Raw genomic sequence first — 14171 nt, forward strand, 5'->3', positions numbered from 1 at the left:
CTGTGGTCTAGCACGACAGGGCCCCGTCCCCCACAGTATGTAAACGAGCCTGGGGCACATGTAGAGGACCTCAGTCGGACGTTTCTCTGATGTTTCTCTGGATTCTCTCTTCTTGCTGGGGTGTTTTCCTGAGCAGGAGGAAGGCAGAAGGGGTGCGGACAGGAACGGAGAGGACAGGGACAGAGACTGTTCGAGGTAAGATCCTCCGATTCGAGCTCCCGAACTGTGAGTTGCACCCTCACCCCCCCCCCAACACACAGTTCACAGCGCTGATGGCTTTTAAACATTTTATTACAAAGTCATTCAGATACAACACAGCGCCAAACGGTCAGAGACGTCACAGGAAGCCACAGAGCCTCTCCAGCACCGAGGGGTTCCTGCTGGAGAGGAATATCAGCTCCTTCTTGCCCTCCTCTGTGTGGCCTGCAGGGGGAGACACAGAGTCAGGGGAGAGACCCAGCCACACTTCACACACTGCACACACAGCCAGGGAAGAGACACCAGCAACACTGCACACACACTCACACACTGCACACACACTCACACACTGCACACACAGCCAGGGAAGAGACACCAGCCACACAGCACACACACTCACACACAGCCAGGGAAGAGACACCAGCAACACTGCACACACACTCACACACTGCACACACAGCCAGGGAAGAGATACCAGCAACACTGCACACACACTGCACACACACTCACACACTGCACACACAGCCAGGGAAGAGACACCAGCCACACAGCACACACACTCACACACAGCCAGGGAAGAGACACCAGCAACACTGCACACACACTCACACACTGCACACACAGCCAGGGAAGAGATACCAGCAACACTGCACACACACTGCACACACACTCACACACTGCACACACAGCCAGGGAAGAGATACCAGCAACACTGCACACACACTCACACACTGCACACACAGCCAGGGAAGAGACACCAGCCACACTGCACACACAGAGTCAGGGAAGAGATACCATCCACATTGCATACACACTCACACCCTGCACACACACTCGTGGGGTCACGCCAGCGGCAGGCGGGGCGTACTGTGTGGGTGCTGTAACCAGCGCCGGTCGAGGTAGTACTGATAGCAGCTCTCGAACTCCTTCTGGCTGTACACGGACACTGGCACGGGCACGAAGGGCTCCAGGGCCTCGAACCCCTCCTGGAGGACAGAGCGGGAGAGGACAGACACGGTCAGCTCCCCTGGCCTCCGTGCTCACCCGAGAGGCAGGTCTGAAAACGCAAGAGTGACCTCTGACCTTTCCCAGGAGCTCTTGGGGCAGGTATGCGGACCGGGGGGTGTAGAGTGAGCCAGTGTGGGTCACCGTGGTGATGACAGCCCCTCCGCACTGAAGGGACAGAGAGAGATCCAGTATCAGCACTGCATCAATTTCAATTTCAAGTTTAAAACCAAACTAAATTCAGTGTGAATCCTGTCTAAAGGCAGGGTGAATACATTTTACTTCAATTCAATAAGAATGATCTTTTACACTGTTAACATCAAAACGGATTTCGGAGCAAATGTGAATCCAGTGTGAACGGGATCTGAATTCACAGCAAAGATGGTGTGAATCCAGTGGGAATGGGATCTGAATGCCGTGTAAATCCTGGGGGAATGAGATCTGAATGCCGTGTGAATCCAGTGGGAATGGGATCTGAATTCAGAGTGAATCCAGTGGGAAGGAGATCTGAATGCCGTGTGAATCCAGTGGGAATGGGATCTGAATTCAGAGTGAATCCAGTGGGAAGGAGATCTGAATGCCGTGTGAATCCAGTGGGAATGGGATCTGAATGCCGTGTGAATCCAGTGGGAATGGGATATGAACTCAGAGTGAATCCAGTGGGAATGGAATTTGAATGCCGTGTGAATCCAGTGGGAAGGAGATCTGAATTCAGAGTGAATCCAGTGGGAATGGGATTTGAATGCCGTGTGAATCCAGTGGGAATGGGATCTGAATGCCGTGTGAATCCAGTGGAAAGGAGATCTGAATGCCGTGTGAATCCAGTGGGAATGGGATCTGAATGCCGTGTGAATCCAGTGGGAACGGGATCTGAATTCAGAGTGAAGACAATGCGAAGTGCTCAGCGCTCACCCAGTCATTTCTGAGCATCTTCCTCAGGTTGTGGACCAGGGTCAGCTCCTCGGGGGCCACCTGGGGAGAGAGAGGCGAGGGTTCAAACGCCGCGGTCGGGGGCAAGAGGAGAGGAGTGGGGCACGGAAGAGGGAGGGGGGGGGGAGGGCATGGGAGGGCCGTACCGGGCTCTTGTCCTCCTTGCGCAGCGCGGTGCGGCCCCAGAGCGCGTTGACCCCGTCCACCGCCACCGCCAGCCGGAACGCCCCGCCCCCACACTGGCCGCGCAGCTCCCTCATCAGGGCGGAGGCCACGTCGCTGCTGCTCTTGACGCGAGTCAGGCCCTGCGGTGCGGGGAGAGAGAGAGAGCTTGCTCGCTCAGCTCGTCCCGCACGCTGTCCCCCCACCCCAGCCACCCCACGGGGTACCCCAGCCTCACCTGGTCCACCAGCTCGCCTAGTGGCCGGCCGGCGTCGGTGCTCTCCCTCTTACTCCACACGTACTGCCGAGTCGTCTTGATCTGCCCAGAAGGGAAGAGGGGGGGTGTGACAGGTGGGAACCACAGCCCTGCCTGTCCTGTCCTACACCAGCAGCCAGCAGCTCACAGCAGCAGTGTGAGCCTGGCCAGTACCTGGGTGGGAGACCTCCTGGGAAAGCTAAGGCTGCTGCTGGAAGAGCTGTTAGTGGGGCCAGTAGGGGGCGCTTTGTGTGGGTCCTAATACCCCATTATAGTGACGGGGACACTATACTGTAAAAAATGGTGCCAACCTTCAGATGTGGCATAAAACAGAGGTCCTGTCTGTGGTTATTAAAAATCCCAGGGCGTTTCTCGAAAAGAGTAGGGGTGTTCCCCCTGGCCTTTACCCATCATGGCCTCCTAATAACCCCCCTCTCTGAACTGGCTTCATCACTGCTCTCCTCCCCACTGAGAGCTGGTGTGTTGGGAGTGTACTGGTGCACCATGGCTGCCATCGGATCGTCCAGGTGGGGCTGCACCCTGGTGGAGGGGGGTCCCCGCGACCCGTAAAGCGCTTTGAGTGGAGTGTCCAGACATGTGCCGTGTACGTGTAAGGAATTATTCTGAAATATAGATGCTATACCTGCGACAGGAAGCGCTCATTGGTGACCCGGAAGTTGCGAAGCCACTGCGAGGCCTGGATTGGCTGATCGAAGCGAGAGGGGCGGGAAGAGGAGGGTAAGAGTTCACGGCAATTCTTCACCCAGAGGTGAGCTGGCAGGGAGACAGGGAGAGAGGGAGAGTGAGGGTGTCTGCAGTGAGATGTGGTGAGATGGGCACAGGAGCAGTGAGTGTGATGTGTGGTGAGAGTGTGTGTGTGTGTGGTGTAAGAGGTTTCAGAGCAGTGAGAGTGTGTGGTGAGAGAGTGGGGGTGTGTGTGGTGAGAGAGGTACCACTGCAGTGAGGGTGAGAGAGCGATACAGGAGTAGTGGGGGTGTGCACAGAGTGAGAGAGTGAGAGTGTGAGAAGAGTATGTGTGCAGTGTGAGAGTGAGAGAGGGCGAGCGGTGCGCAGCAGAGCTCTCACCATCAGGAACGTGCAGGATCACCCATCCCTGTGAGCTGCAGTAGTGCAGAGCGTGACACAGAGACAGAGTCTTCCCACTGCCCTTCTCCCCATCTCACACACAGCGGTCAAGGAAAGGCACACCGGCCGCTCAGGGCACAGGGGCTGCAACAGGGACCGAACAGCACAGGGGCTGCAACAGAGACCGAACAGCACAGGGGCAGCAACACTGGGGTAGAAACAGGGACCGAACAGCACAGGGGCAGCAACAGGGACCGAACAGCACAGGGGCAGCAACACTGGGGTAGAAACAGGGACTGAACAGCACAGGGGCAGCAACACTGGGGTAGAAACAGGGACTGAACTGCACAGGGGCAACAACACTAGGGTAGAAACAGGGACTGAACTGCACAGGGGCAACAACACTGGGGCAGAAACAGGGACTGGGCTATCCTGGGGCAGAAACAGGGACTGAACAGCACAGGGGCAACAACACTGGGGCAGAAACAGGGACTGGGCTATCCTGGGGCAGAAACAGGGACTGAACAGCACAGGGGCAGCAACACTGGGGTAGAAACAGGGATTGAACAGCACAGGGGCAGCAACACTGGGGTAGAAACAGGGACTGAACTGCACAGGGGCAACAACACTAGGGCAGAAACAGGGACTGGGCTATCCTGGGGCAGAAACAGGGACTGAACAGCACAGGGGCAGCAACACTGGGGTAAAAACAGGAGATAGACAGTACAGTGGCAGCAACACTGGGGCAGAAACAGGAGCCGGACAGCACAGGGGCAGCAACAGTGAGAGTGTCAGAGCTCCCCCTGTCTGTGCCGGGGGGTAGTGCAGGATACAGAGCACGTAGCGCAGGCTGAGCTGGGAGTAATCGGCCCGCTTCAGGTATCCAATCAGCTCCAGTGCCGGTTCCCGCACCATCACACACGCCTCATTGAACGTCTGGATCTGAGAGAGAGAGAGAGACTGTGAATACAGGTGCAGCTCACTGCAGACACACTCGCACGCTGCAGTGACACTCGCACGCTGGACAGAGACGCTCACTGCAGAGACACACTCGCACACTGTATAGACTCGCACACTGGACAGACACACTCGCACACTGTATAGACACACACACTGGACAGACACACTCGCACACTGTAAGGACATGCACACTGGACAGACACACTCGCACACTGGACAGACACACCCAGGACACTCACACACTGGATAGACTCACACACTGGACAGAGGCACTCGCACACTGTAAGGACATGCACACTGGATAGACACACTCGCACACTGTATAGACTCACACACTGGACAGACACACTCGCACACTGGATAGACACACTCGCACACTGGATAGACACACACACACTGGACAGACGCACTCGCACACTGTATAGACACACACTGGACAGACACACTCGCACACTGGACTGACACACCCAGGACACTCACACACTGGACAGACACACTCGCACACTGTATAGACTCACACCCTGGACAGACACACACACTGGACAGACACACTCGCACACTGTATAGACACACACTGGACAGACACACTCGCACACTGTATAGACTCACACACTGGACAGACACACTCGCACACTGTATAGACTCACACCCTGGACAGACACACTCGCACACTGTATAGACACACACTGGACAGACTCACACCCTGGACAGACACACTCGCACACTGTATAGACACACACTGGACAGACACACTCGCACACTGTATAGACACACCCTGGACAGACACACTCACACCCTGGACAGACACACAGCCCCAGACTCTGTACCTGCTCCTGGAAGCGGGGCGGCAGGCCGTGGGGGAACAGGGTCTTCACCTCTGCGGGGGGCAGTGTGTAGAACTGGCCGGCGTGCCGCTCGGAGTGCTGGCCCTGTGCGGACAGGAACACCGTCAGTCAGGGAATCGGACGCCAGCGCCGCCCTGTCACCGGACCGGCGCCACTCACCGGGTCCGCCTCCGAGGTTCTGAAGATGGCCCGGCCGCCACCGGCCGCTGCCTCTGCCGGACTGGCGGCTTGCAGCTGGACCGCGCGGCTCCCGGCGGCCTGGGGCATGGCCAGCGAGCGGGGCTCGGTTTCCACGGCAACGCCCAGCGGGGCTCGCGAGGAAGGCCAGACACTCGCGGTCAGCGGGCGGCCCAGGGCCCGGCTCAGCCTGGACAGAGCCATGATCTGGACAGAGACGGAGACAAGGGTTATTCTCCCGACACGGCCTCTAGGGGGCGCTCTGGCACCTGGGCTGGACTGCCCCCTGCTCGGCCCTAGTTACAGGAAAGACCAGCCGGAGAGGTGGCACGCGTGGAACGCTGTCCACCGCTGAACACGCTCGCAGTATACACGCACACACCGCGTGGGGTGACCCCGAGGAGCAAGGCAGCCTGGCGCACACGCGAGTCGGACCCGGGAGCAACTCCGGCTCACCGGCAACCATGACAGCGGGTCAGACGGATCGCCGCACCCGCGCAAGCTGTTCCCGTGTCCTGCGTGGATACAGCACGCAGAGGTGTGAACTGGCGGTGCCGATAGGGCTGCTTTTCACCAGACCGCTCTTAAATCCTCCGGTGATGCTTTCAGAGGCGTCCGGACTGCAGAAACAGCGCGGAGGCAGAGGAACATCCATTCTCTCGAAAATCCTTACCTAAAGGTCGCACTCCTTTCAGATCAAAGAAAACACCCTCACAGCTTTATCAGTCGCACTCCGGGGCCCTGTGGGCTTCCTAGTCAGCCCCTGCGTTAAGAAAAAAATATCCTCCGCTAACCTCAAGACAGGTCACGGTGTTTTCCTCATGGGTGCCGCCATCTTTGTTTGGGGAAGAGTTACCCGAGAGCGGGGGTGGGAGTTGGGGGCACGGAGCCTGCGCAGTTGGGGAGCGACCCTCCCCTCCCTCGCGTCGCGGAGAGCCTGGGCTTGTTTGTTTTCTGCGCGAGGAACGACGCGCAAGGTGCCCACGGGCCCGCAGGGTGAAGGGGAGGGTGCCACGATCCTCTGGTGCGTGTTTTTTGGGGGAAATACATAAATATTTGGGGGGCAAGAACACGTGCGTGTGTGTGTGAGAGAGGGAGAGACTTTCCACGCTAGGATTCCTCCCTCCCTCTCTCTCTCGTCTCCCAGACAGCGCAGAACATTCCCGAACAGCATCCTGGGAATGCGAGATTCCATCTTGGCTGGGCTAAATAAATAAATAATTTCGAAAAAAAAAACGAGGGACAGACAGCGCTCGTGTGTGTATGTGTACCCCCTCCCACCAGACACACAACACTCACACACCGCCCCCCCGGCCTCTTTGACCGAGAAATCCCCGGACTCGTATTGACAGGATCGATCCCGATCCGCCGATGCCGGCCTCTGCTTTTTTTCAAATGCGGGTCGCGCCGGTGCCGTGAGTGTGAGGCGAGAAAGAGAGAGAGAGAGAGAGGGGGAGACGACGAGGACACGGGCCCGGTTCGGAGATGGAAGCCCGGATCGGGACTCCGGGAGCGGGCGAGAGACACGGCGGAGACCGCTAAGCGCCGGAGGAGGAGGAGGAGGAGGGGAGATCCATTTCGGGGCTGCTCGACAGCGCGGCCGCCATTTTGTTTCGCTGCTCGTTTTCGCTGCCTTTTCTGTGCCCCCAATCAGCGTTTTCAGTTTCTTTGGGGGGGTGTGTGTGTATGTGTATGCGTGGTGGTGACTTTCGCTGTTGTCGGTGGGGGTTTTGTTGTCCCCCCCCCCCCCACCCTCTCCTGGTTTGGGTGAGTTTTGCCTTTTCTATGAAGAAATTCGGATCAAGAATAACAGAAGCTGTCGGACACACACGCAGATAAATCCACGCACAACGCGACACATACATATACAGACACGCACACACACCCGAGCCCACGGACCAATTGAAGGTTGGACAGCGGAAAAAAAGCCCCGACGATACCCAAATCCTTCGGAACATGACAGACCCCAGCCGTCCCTGCGAGACGCAGGAGGGACCGGGAGAGGACAGAGGGTGAGGCAGCGCCACGCCAGGATTTCTGCGCCTATCCCGGGATCTCTCCCGGATGACTCGTGTTTCTGCGGGAATTGGGGATTTTCGTGCTGAAGGCTCTTCGGACGGCGAGGCGCCCGGGTCTGACAGTGTCTGCGTGGCTCCGGCCGGATCGCCGAGCCCCCTCCGCCTGGGCTTGTCCCACCGACTCGGACGCGCATCTTTCCGGGCCGAACCCGGGAATTTGTGGGGGGAAAAAAAAATAACCCATCAAGCCCGGATTTGTTACCGCCGCCGTCTTTTGCCATTATTTCCAGAGCCCGTCAGATGGGAGGATGTTAATTCAGACGGCGCTGGATTGATAATGTGAACGCCGCTCGGATTTGGAAACGAGGTAAAAATGTGGTCGGGGACGCAGATTTAAGAAATATCTGGATATTTGTAGCCCTTGACGAGCCCTCTTTGCTGCTCACCTCCTGGCAGCGGCGCTTGTTCGCGGACTGCGCCGTAAGCAGCCCGAGTCCTGGTTATTACCTGTGTAGCCTCATTTTACGAGGAGCTGGGCAGGCTGGGATTAAGACAGTAAACATACGTGTCCCTGCGCCCGGAGAGAAACGTACGAGGCGGCGCGTTTTGTCGGACGATGCGACTTGTTCTCGCCAGTGTGCGCTCTGGACTGTGGAGCGGGGGACCAGGCGGCCGGCTCAGCGCCCCGTCCGGGTCCGAGAGGAGTGACCCAGCGGGGCTACTAACACAGGGGGCAAGCCTGGTCTCCCCACCCCCCCCGCCTACCGGGCACCGCCGGAGGGTCCGGAGAGCGGGGGAGCGCCTCACGCCTGGCGAAGGGGGTCGCCCACCTCCTGGTTTTGGGGGGCCTTCCGGGTCCGGGTCCGAGATGGGAGTGCGGGCGAGCGGTCCGCTCACTCGCGGCTGCCAGCACCCCTGGCCCTGATTTCCGTGTGGATAAAACACGGGTCGCGGGGCAGGGATGGTGGCTGCGTCGTCCGACGTCCGCTGTCGTCCGTGGTAGTATAGCCACGCAAGGAAAAATTGCGAACTCTTGCGGGACGCTGCAGCCGTGACAGTGAGCGGAGTCATTCCTGACAGGAGCAGGCGCCCCACGCGGGGCCGCGAAACTCTTTTCACAGTGGCCCCACGGCGCAGTGACGTCACCGCCACCCCGCCGGGGGTCGCGGGGCAGGTGCGGGGCTCGAGCCGGATCGGCCCGGCCTCCTCCACCCGAGTGTGCAAGGTGGTGGGGGGCGGGGGGAGGCGTCACGCGTGGACAGGTGTACAGGGGAAACGTGGTAACAAGACCAGCGTGCGTGTGCGCACAGAATCCCCGTGCTCCGGACCTCGCGGGGGTCAGCGGGCCGGCCGGGGGTCTGCTGGTGCCATGGCCGTTCGGCAGGAAGGAGTGGACCGTGGGGGCGTACAGTGGCGCGGTCTGAGGGCTGTCCTCCGGCTGCAGACCTGAGCGCCGGGGTGTTGTGGCGTATCTGAATTTCACAGGACAGCGTGTGCAGAGAGGGGAGGAGAGGGGGGGGTCTGTGCTGTTTACTACATCTCTCTCTCCTCACCGTGTCAGGCTGCTCTGTTTCTGTGCTTCCTGCCTCTGCACTCTCCCCTCTCTCTGTCTCCCTCACACTGTCTGTCTGTCCCTCAGTGGTCCCACACTCCTGTCTGTCTGTCATTGATCCTGCATAGCTGTCTCTCTCTCTCAGTGCTCCCTCACAGCTGTCTCTCTCTCTCAGTGGTCCTGCACAGCTGTCTCTCTTTCTGCAGTCCCGCAAAGCTGTCTCTCTCTCTGCAATCCTCCACAGCTGTCTCTCTCTCTCAGTGGTCCTGCACAGCTGTCTCTCTTTCTGCGGTTCTGCAAAGCTGTCTCTCTCTCTCGGCAATCCTGCACAGCTGTCTCTCTTTCTGCGGTTCTGCAAAGCTGTCTCTCTCTCTCGGCAATCCCGCACAGCTGTCTCTCTCTCTCTCGGCAATCCCGCACAGCTGTCTCTCTTTCTGCAGTCCCGCAAAGGTCTCTCTCTCGGCAATCCTGCACAGCTCTCCCTCTCTCCCTCTCTTGGGGACCTGTCTATCTCCCAGTATTGGTCCTATGTGCTCAGTGCAGTGATGTTCCCATCAGTGAGACCTGTCTGTCTCTCAGTATTGGTCCTGTGTGCTCAGTGCAGTGACAGTCCCATCAGTGAGACCTGTATTGGTCCTGTGTTCCCAGTGCAGTAACAGTCCCATCAGTGAGACCTGTCTGTCTCTCAGTATTTGTCCTGTGTGCTCACTGTGTTTTCAGTGCAGTGACAGTCCCATCAGTTAGACCTGTCTGTCTCTCAGTGCAGTGGTGTTCCTGTCAGTTAAACCTGTCTGTCTCTCAGTATTGGTCCTGTGTGCTCAGTGCAGTGACAATCCCATCAGTGAGACCTGTCTGTCTCTGTCAGTATTGTTTCTGTGTTCCCAGTGCAGTGACAGTCCCATCAGTGAGACCTGTCTGTCTTTCAGTATTGGTCCTGTGTGCTCAGGTCCTGTGTGCTCACTGTGTTTTCAGTGCAGTGACAGTCCCATCAGTTAGACCTGTCTGTCTCTCGGTATTGGTACTGTGTGCTCAGTGCAGTGACAGTCCCATCAGTTAGACCTGTCTGTCTCTCAGTGCAGTGACAGTCCTGTCAGTGAGACCTGTCTGTCTCTCAGTATTGGTCCTGTGTTCCCAGTGCAGTGACAATCCCATCAGTTAGACCTGTCTGTCTCTCAGTATTGGTCCTGTGTTCTCAGTGCAGTGACAATCCCATCAGTGAGACCTGTCTGTCTTTCAGTATTGGTCCTGTGTGCTCACTGTGTTTTCAGTGCAGTGACAGTCCCATAAGTTAGACCTGTCTGTCTCTCAGTATTGGTCCTGTGTTCCCAGTGCAGTGACAATCCCATCAGTTAGACCTGTCTGTCTCTCAGTATTGGTCCTGTGTTTTCAGCGCAGTGACAGTCCAATCAGTTAGACCTGTCTGTCTCAGTGCAGTGACAGTCCCATCAGTGAGACCTGTCTGTCTCAGTATTGGTCCTGTGTTCTCAGTGCAGTGACAGTCCCATCAGTGAGACCTGTCTGTCTCTCAGTATTGGTCCTGTGTTCTCAGTGCAGTGACAGTCCCATCAGCGGCACCTGTTTCTATTTCAATGTTGGGTCCTATGTTGTTATTGCCAGGTTTTGAGATCCGTTTGTGTATCTAGTAGTCTGGTAATATTCAAGATAGATTGTTGTTTGAGTTTGCTTCACAGTTGTATTAAAGATTCCTGACAAGAATTCATCAGACACTAAGAACTTAGTTTCAATATTATGTACTTCTGTCTTCCGGTCTCAGAGTTCAGTATAGTTGCAGTGGTGTAATTGCAGCTGTATTACAGTTGTACTGCCAAATAGTATAATTCAGATGTTGCTTTATTACAGGTTTTCTTCATTATTGCAGTATAAGTGCAGCTTTAGTACGGATTTGCTACATTATAGTGCATTTATAGATTTTAAATGTTTTTCACAGTAAATTAGTTTTATTATAATTGTATTCCAGTATTCCGCAGTGTCCTTCTGCCTTTTTAACATTCCACTATATTTGAAAGTCCAGTCTGTACTGTAGCTGTGTGTGTGTGCTGTCTCCACTGTCCAGTCTGTGTGTGTGTGCTCAGGGACAGTTACTGTAGTTTTGTGTGTGAGTGTGTACCATCTCCACTGTCCAGTTCTGTACTTTCTCATATGCACAAGTGCAATGAAATAGTAATTTTCAATGTGTGCTCTGATACCAAGCCATTAATGAAACATCAACACATAAATACAGAAACTCAGGAGCAACAAACAACAGAAACGTGAGTCCAGTCAGGGACAGTTAGCGGAGTTGTGTGTGTTTGAACTGACCTTTGTTCTGGTCTCCTGTTGTGGTGAGCGCTGTGGCATGAGCACTGTGTTGTCTCGAGCCTGTGTGGTCAGCTCTGTGACAGGAGATCACACACTGGGCTGAAGCTCGAGTGAGTTTCCTCTCCCAGTAGGACTGGGAGCTGTTCTGGTTCCGACAGGTGTGGGAACTCAGGGATTAGGTTGGTTATTTTAGGGAAGAATGTTTGTCTAATCCCAGAGTGTTTCTCACTGTGCAGCAGAAAGTGCATCTCTGTCTCTGTGGGAGCACAGCCTGTCCTCTCTGGACAGGCAGGTCTGCCTGTGTCCAGTGTCTGTGGACAGACTGTGGTCAGTGATTATATCCTCTCTGGACAGCCAGATCTGCCCGTGTCCAGTGTCTGTGGACAGACTGTGGTCAGTGATTATATCCTCTCTGGACGGCCAGGTCTGCCTGTGTCCAGTGTCTGTGGACAGACTGGTCAGTGATTATATCCTCTCTGGACAGCCAGGTCTGCCTGTGTCCAGTGTCTGTGGACAGACTGTGGTCAGTGATTATATCCTCTCTGGACAGCCAGGTCTGCCTGTGTCCAGTGTCTGTGGACAGACTGTGGTCAGTGATTATATCCTCTCTGGACAGCCAGGTCTGCCTGTGTCCAGTGTCTGTGGACAGACTGTGGTCAGTGATTATATCCTCTCAGGATCAGCCAGGTCTGTCTGTGTCCAGTGTCTGTGGACAGACTGTGGACAGTGATTATATCCTCTCAGGATCAGCCAGGTCTGTCTGTGTCCATTATTTCTGTCCAGGCTGTGGTCAGTGAGTCTGTACTGGTCAGGGTCTGTTTCTCTTTGCTGTCTCTTACCCTGGTCAGATACTCAGCTTGTGTGTACTGTCTGTTTAGGGTCCTGTAACATTCCAGTTTGTGTTGTGTTGTGTGTGTGTCCCAGGCTTGTGCTGTGATTGCTTGACTGTGACTGGTGTTGCTGAGGCTGGCTGGTGTCAGTGAGCTTCAGGACCAGCTGGCTGAGGGGCTCTTCTCTGGGCTCAGCAGGGCCTTGTGCTGGAAGGAGCTCTGGTCAGTGTTTCTCAGGAGTGCCCAGTACTTGATTGCTCTCTGCTGTATATTGATTAGTAATGGGTATTGGCCTCATTCAGCCCTGCACAGTGTTAGGAGTTTGTCTCTGCACATGGGGGATGTGTTTACAGAACTGTGTGTGCCGTCGAGGTACCGTACCCGAGGCCTTGAGACCCGACCCGGCCGAGCCTGAATGGTACTGCCAGATTTGAACCCTGAACCCGGAATCGGTCACTCTCGAGGGAGTGGACACACAGGCACGCAGGCGGGCTCTCACGGACGCAGTTTCACGCTGCCCTGCTGGGCTGCTGTGGGCAGTGGAGAGGCAGGCTGGTGTGCTGTAGACCTGTAGTCCGTCTGGAAGTGGGGAAACGGCTGATTACCGCGGTAGGCGCCTGCTCAACCCGCGCGCGCTGTCAGCCCAGCGAAGATCCCCGCAGGCCTGACTGGTTCTACCTACCCTCCGCGTCCTCGCGCCTCACAGGCCAGCAGACGGGTGTTTATTGTACAAGTGACATACAGACACGAGATACGAACGTCTTCTCGTTGAAACAAACTTACAGCATGGAGTCGGAATAATTCGTTTTCGCTTTTCAAAAGACAGACCCGAACCCGAGCCCGAAGCTGTCCGTGGGAAACCGACCCGGACCCCGATGCCGGGCCGGGTAGCGGACCTCTGGTGTGCAGGGCTCCTTGGGGGGTCTCTCACTCCCCCCTCTCCATCTCTCCCCCCCCCCCTGTCATTGCAGGTTGCCGTGGGGCTGCTGGTCCGTCTGCCTGCCTGTCTGTCTGGTGTGGCCGAGAGCAGAGACCCCGCGAGAGGGAGACCTCGGCCCCCCTCCCCCTCCCTCCCTCCCTCCCTCCCCCTCTCCCCCCTCCCAAGACCGACAGCTGTCCTGCGGCCTGGGACCGGCTCCCCCTCGCCCTGTCCACAGCGACAGCCCCCCCCCAGCTTCGCGCATGGAGCAGAGGAGCCCGGGGGGGCCTGCCGCCGCCCCCGAGGGCCCCCCCCCGCCCCCGCCCGCGCCGCCGGGGGAGCAGGAGAAGGAGGGGCTGGGCGGGAAGGAGGAGGAGCGGGAGAGCCGAGGGGAGCCGGGCGCAGTACCGGAGGCTGCCACAGGGGGCGGCAGCGAGCAGCAGCCGCAGCAGTTCTCCATCAAGGAGACCAACTTCTCGGAGGGCAACGTGAAGCTGAAGATCGGGCTGCAGGCCAAGCGCATGAAGAAGCCGCCCAAGATCCTGGAGAACTACGTGTGCCGGCCCGCGATCAAGACCTCCGTCAGGCAGGGCCGGGGCCCCCGGGCGACCGGGCGGGGCGTTAGCCACGGGCTGCCCAGAGCCGTGCCCACAGACGACAGGGCTCACAGTCCCGCCCCCAGCGTGCCACCGCCGCCCCCCTGCTCCTCCGTGGCCACCCCTGTGCCCCCAACATCTGTCCCTGGGCCCCTGGCTGCCAGCGTCCTGCCCAAACGGGTGAGAATCCCTCTTCTCTGTCTTTCCCCATTTTTCTTGCTCTCGCTCGTCTCCTCTCTACTTTCCCTCTCTCCCTTCTTCTCTCTCCTCTCTCCGCTCCTCCCCCTCTCTCCTCCAGACGACAGCAGGGGGCTGCGA

The 14171-nt window shown here is 57.2% G+C and overlaps 2 protein-coding genes across 4 annotated transcripts in view; one reads left to right on the top strand and one right to left on the bottom strand.

The window, feature by feature from the left end:
• Positions 1-273: 273 nt before the first annotated feature.
• dap3 (death associated protein 3) lies at positions 274-8877 on the bottom strand. 3 transcript variants are annotated; one of them, XM_069184676.1, is made up of 12 exons: positions 8403-8877; positions 5602-5826; positions 5425-5526; positions 4471-4579; positions 3638-3730; positions 3195-3325; positions 2534-2614; positions 2280-2438; positions 2116-2175; positions 1282-1371; positions 1067-1184; positions 274-423 (listed from the first exon to the last, which is right to left on the bottom strand). In XM_069184676.1, exons 1-12 carry the CDS (start codon positions 8706-8708, stop codon positions 338-340), a joined length of 1560 nt encoding a protein of 519 aa, XP_069040777.1. In that variant the 5' UTR covers positions 8709-8877; the 3' UTR covers positions 274-337. The 3 variants fall into 3 exon arrangements, with proteins under 3 accessions (XP_069040777.1, XP_069040776.1, XP_069040775.1); XM_069184675.1 differs by lacking the exon at positions 8403-8877 and adding an exon at positions 6414-6673; XM_069184674.1 differs by lacking the exon at positions 8403-8877 and adding an exon at positions 6293-6673.
• Positions 8878-13520: 4643 nt separating this feature from the next.
• ash1l (ash1 (absent, small, or homeotic)-like (Drosophila)) overlaps positions 13521-14171 on the top strand; it is a 31891-nt gene continuing 31240 nt past the window's right edge. The window contains exons 1-2 of the mRNA XM_069185526.1: positions 13521-13838; positions 13883-14033. Of these exons, the coding sequence (XP_069041627.1) occupies positions 13521-13838; positions 13883-14033 (469 nt within the window). The remainder of the gene's footprint in view (positions 13839-13882; positions 14034-14171) is intronic.

This window comes from Lepisosteus oculatus, chromosome 27 (assembly GCF_040954835.1).
Source record: "Lepisosteus oculatus isolate fLepOcu1 chromosome 27, fLepOcu1.hap2, whole genome shotgun sequence".
Classification (NCBI taxonomy): domain Eukaryota; kingdom Metazoa; phylum Chordata; class Actinopteri; order Semionotiformes; family Lepisosteidae; genus Lepisosteus; species Lepisosteus oculatus.

Coding starts and splice junctions, on each gene's coding strand:
- dap3 (XM_069184676.1), bottom strand. CDS start 8,708: ATGACTCCGCTCACTGTCACGGCTGCAGCGTCCCGCAAGAGTTCGCAA. Junction 3,731..4,470: donor CAGCCTGCGCTACGTGCTCT/GTATCCTGCACT, acceptor GCTGTGTGTGAG/ATGGGGAGAAGGGCAGTGGG. Junction 1,372..2,115: donor AGATGCTCAGAAATGACTGG/GTGAGCGCTGAG, acceptor CTGTCCCTTCAG/TGCGGAGGGGCTGTCATCAC.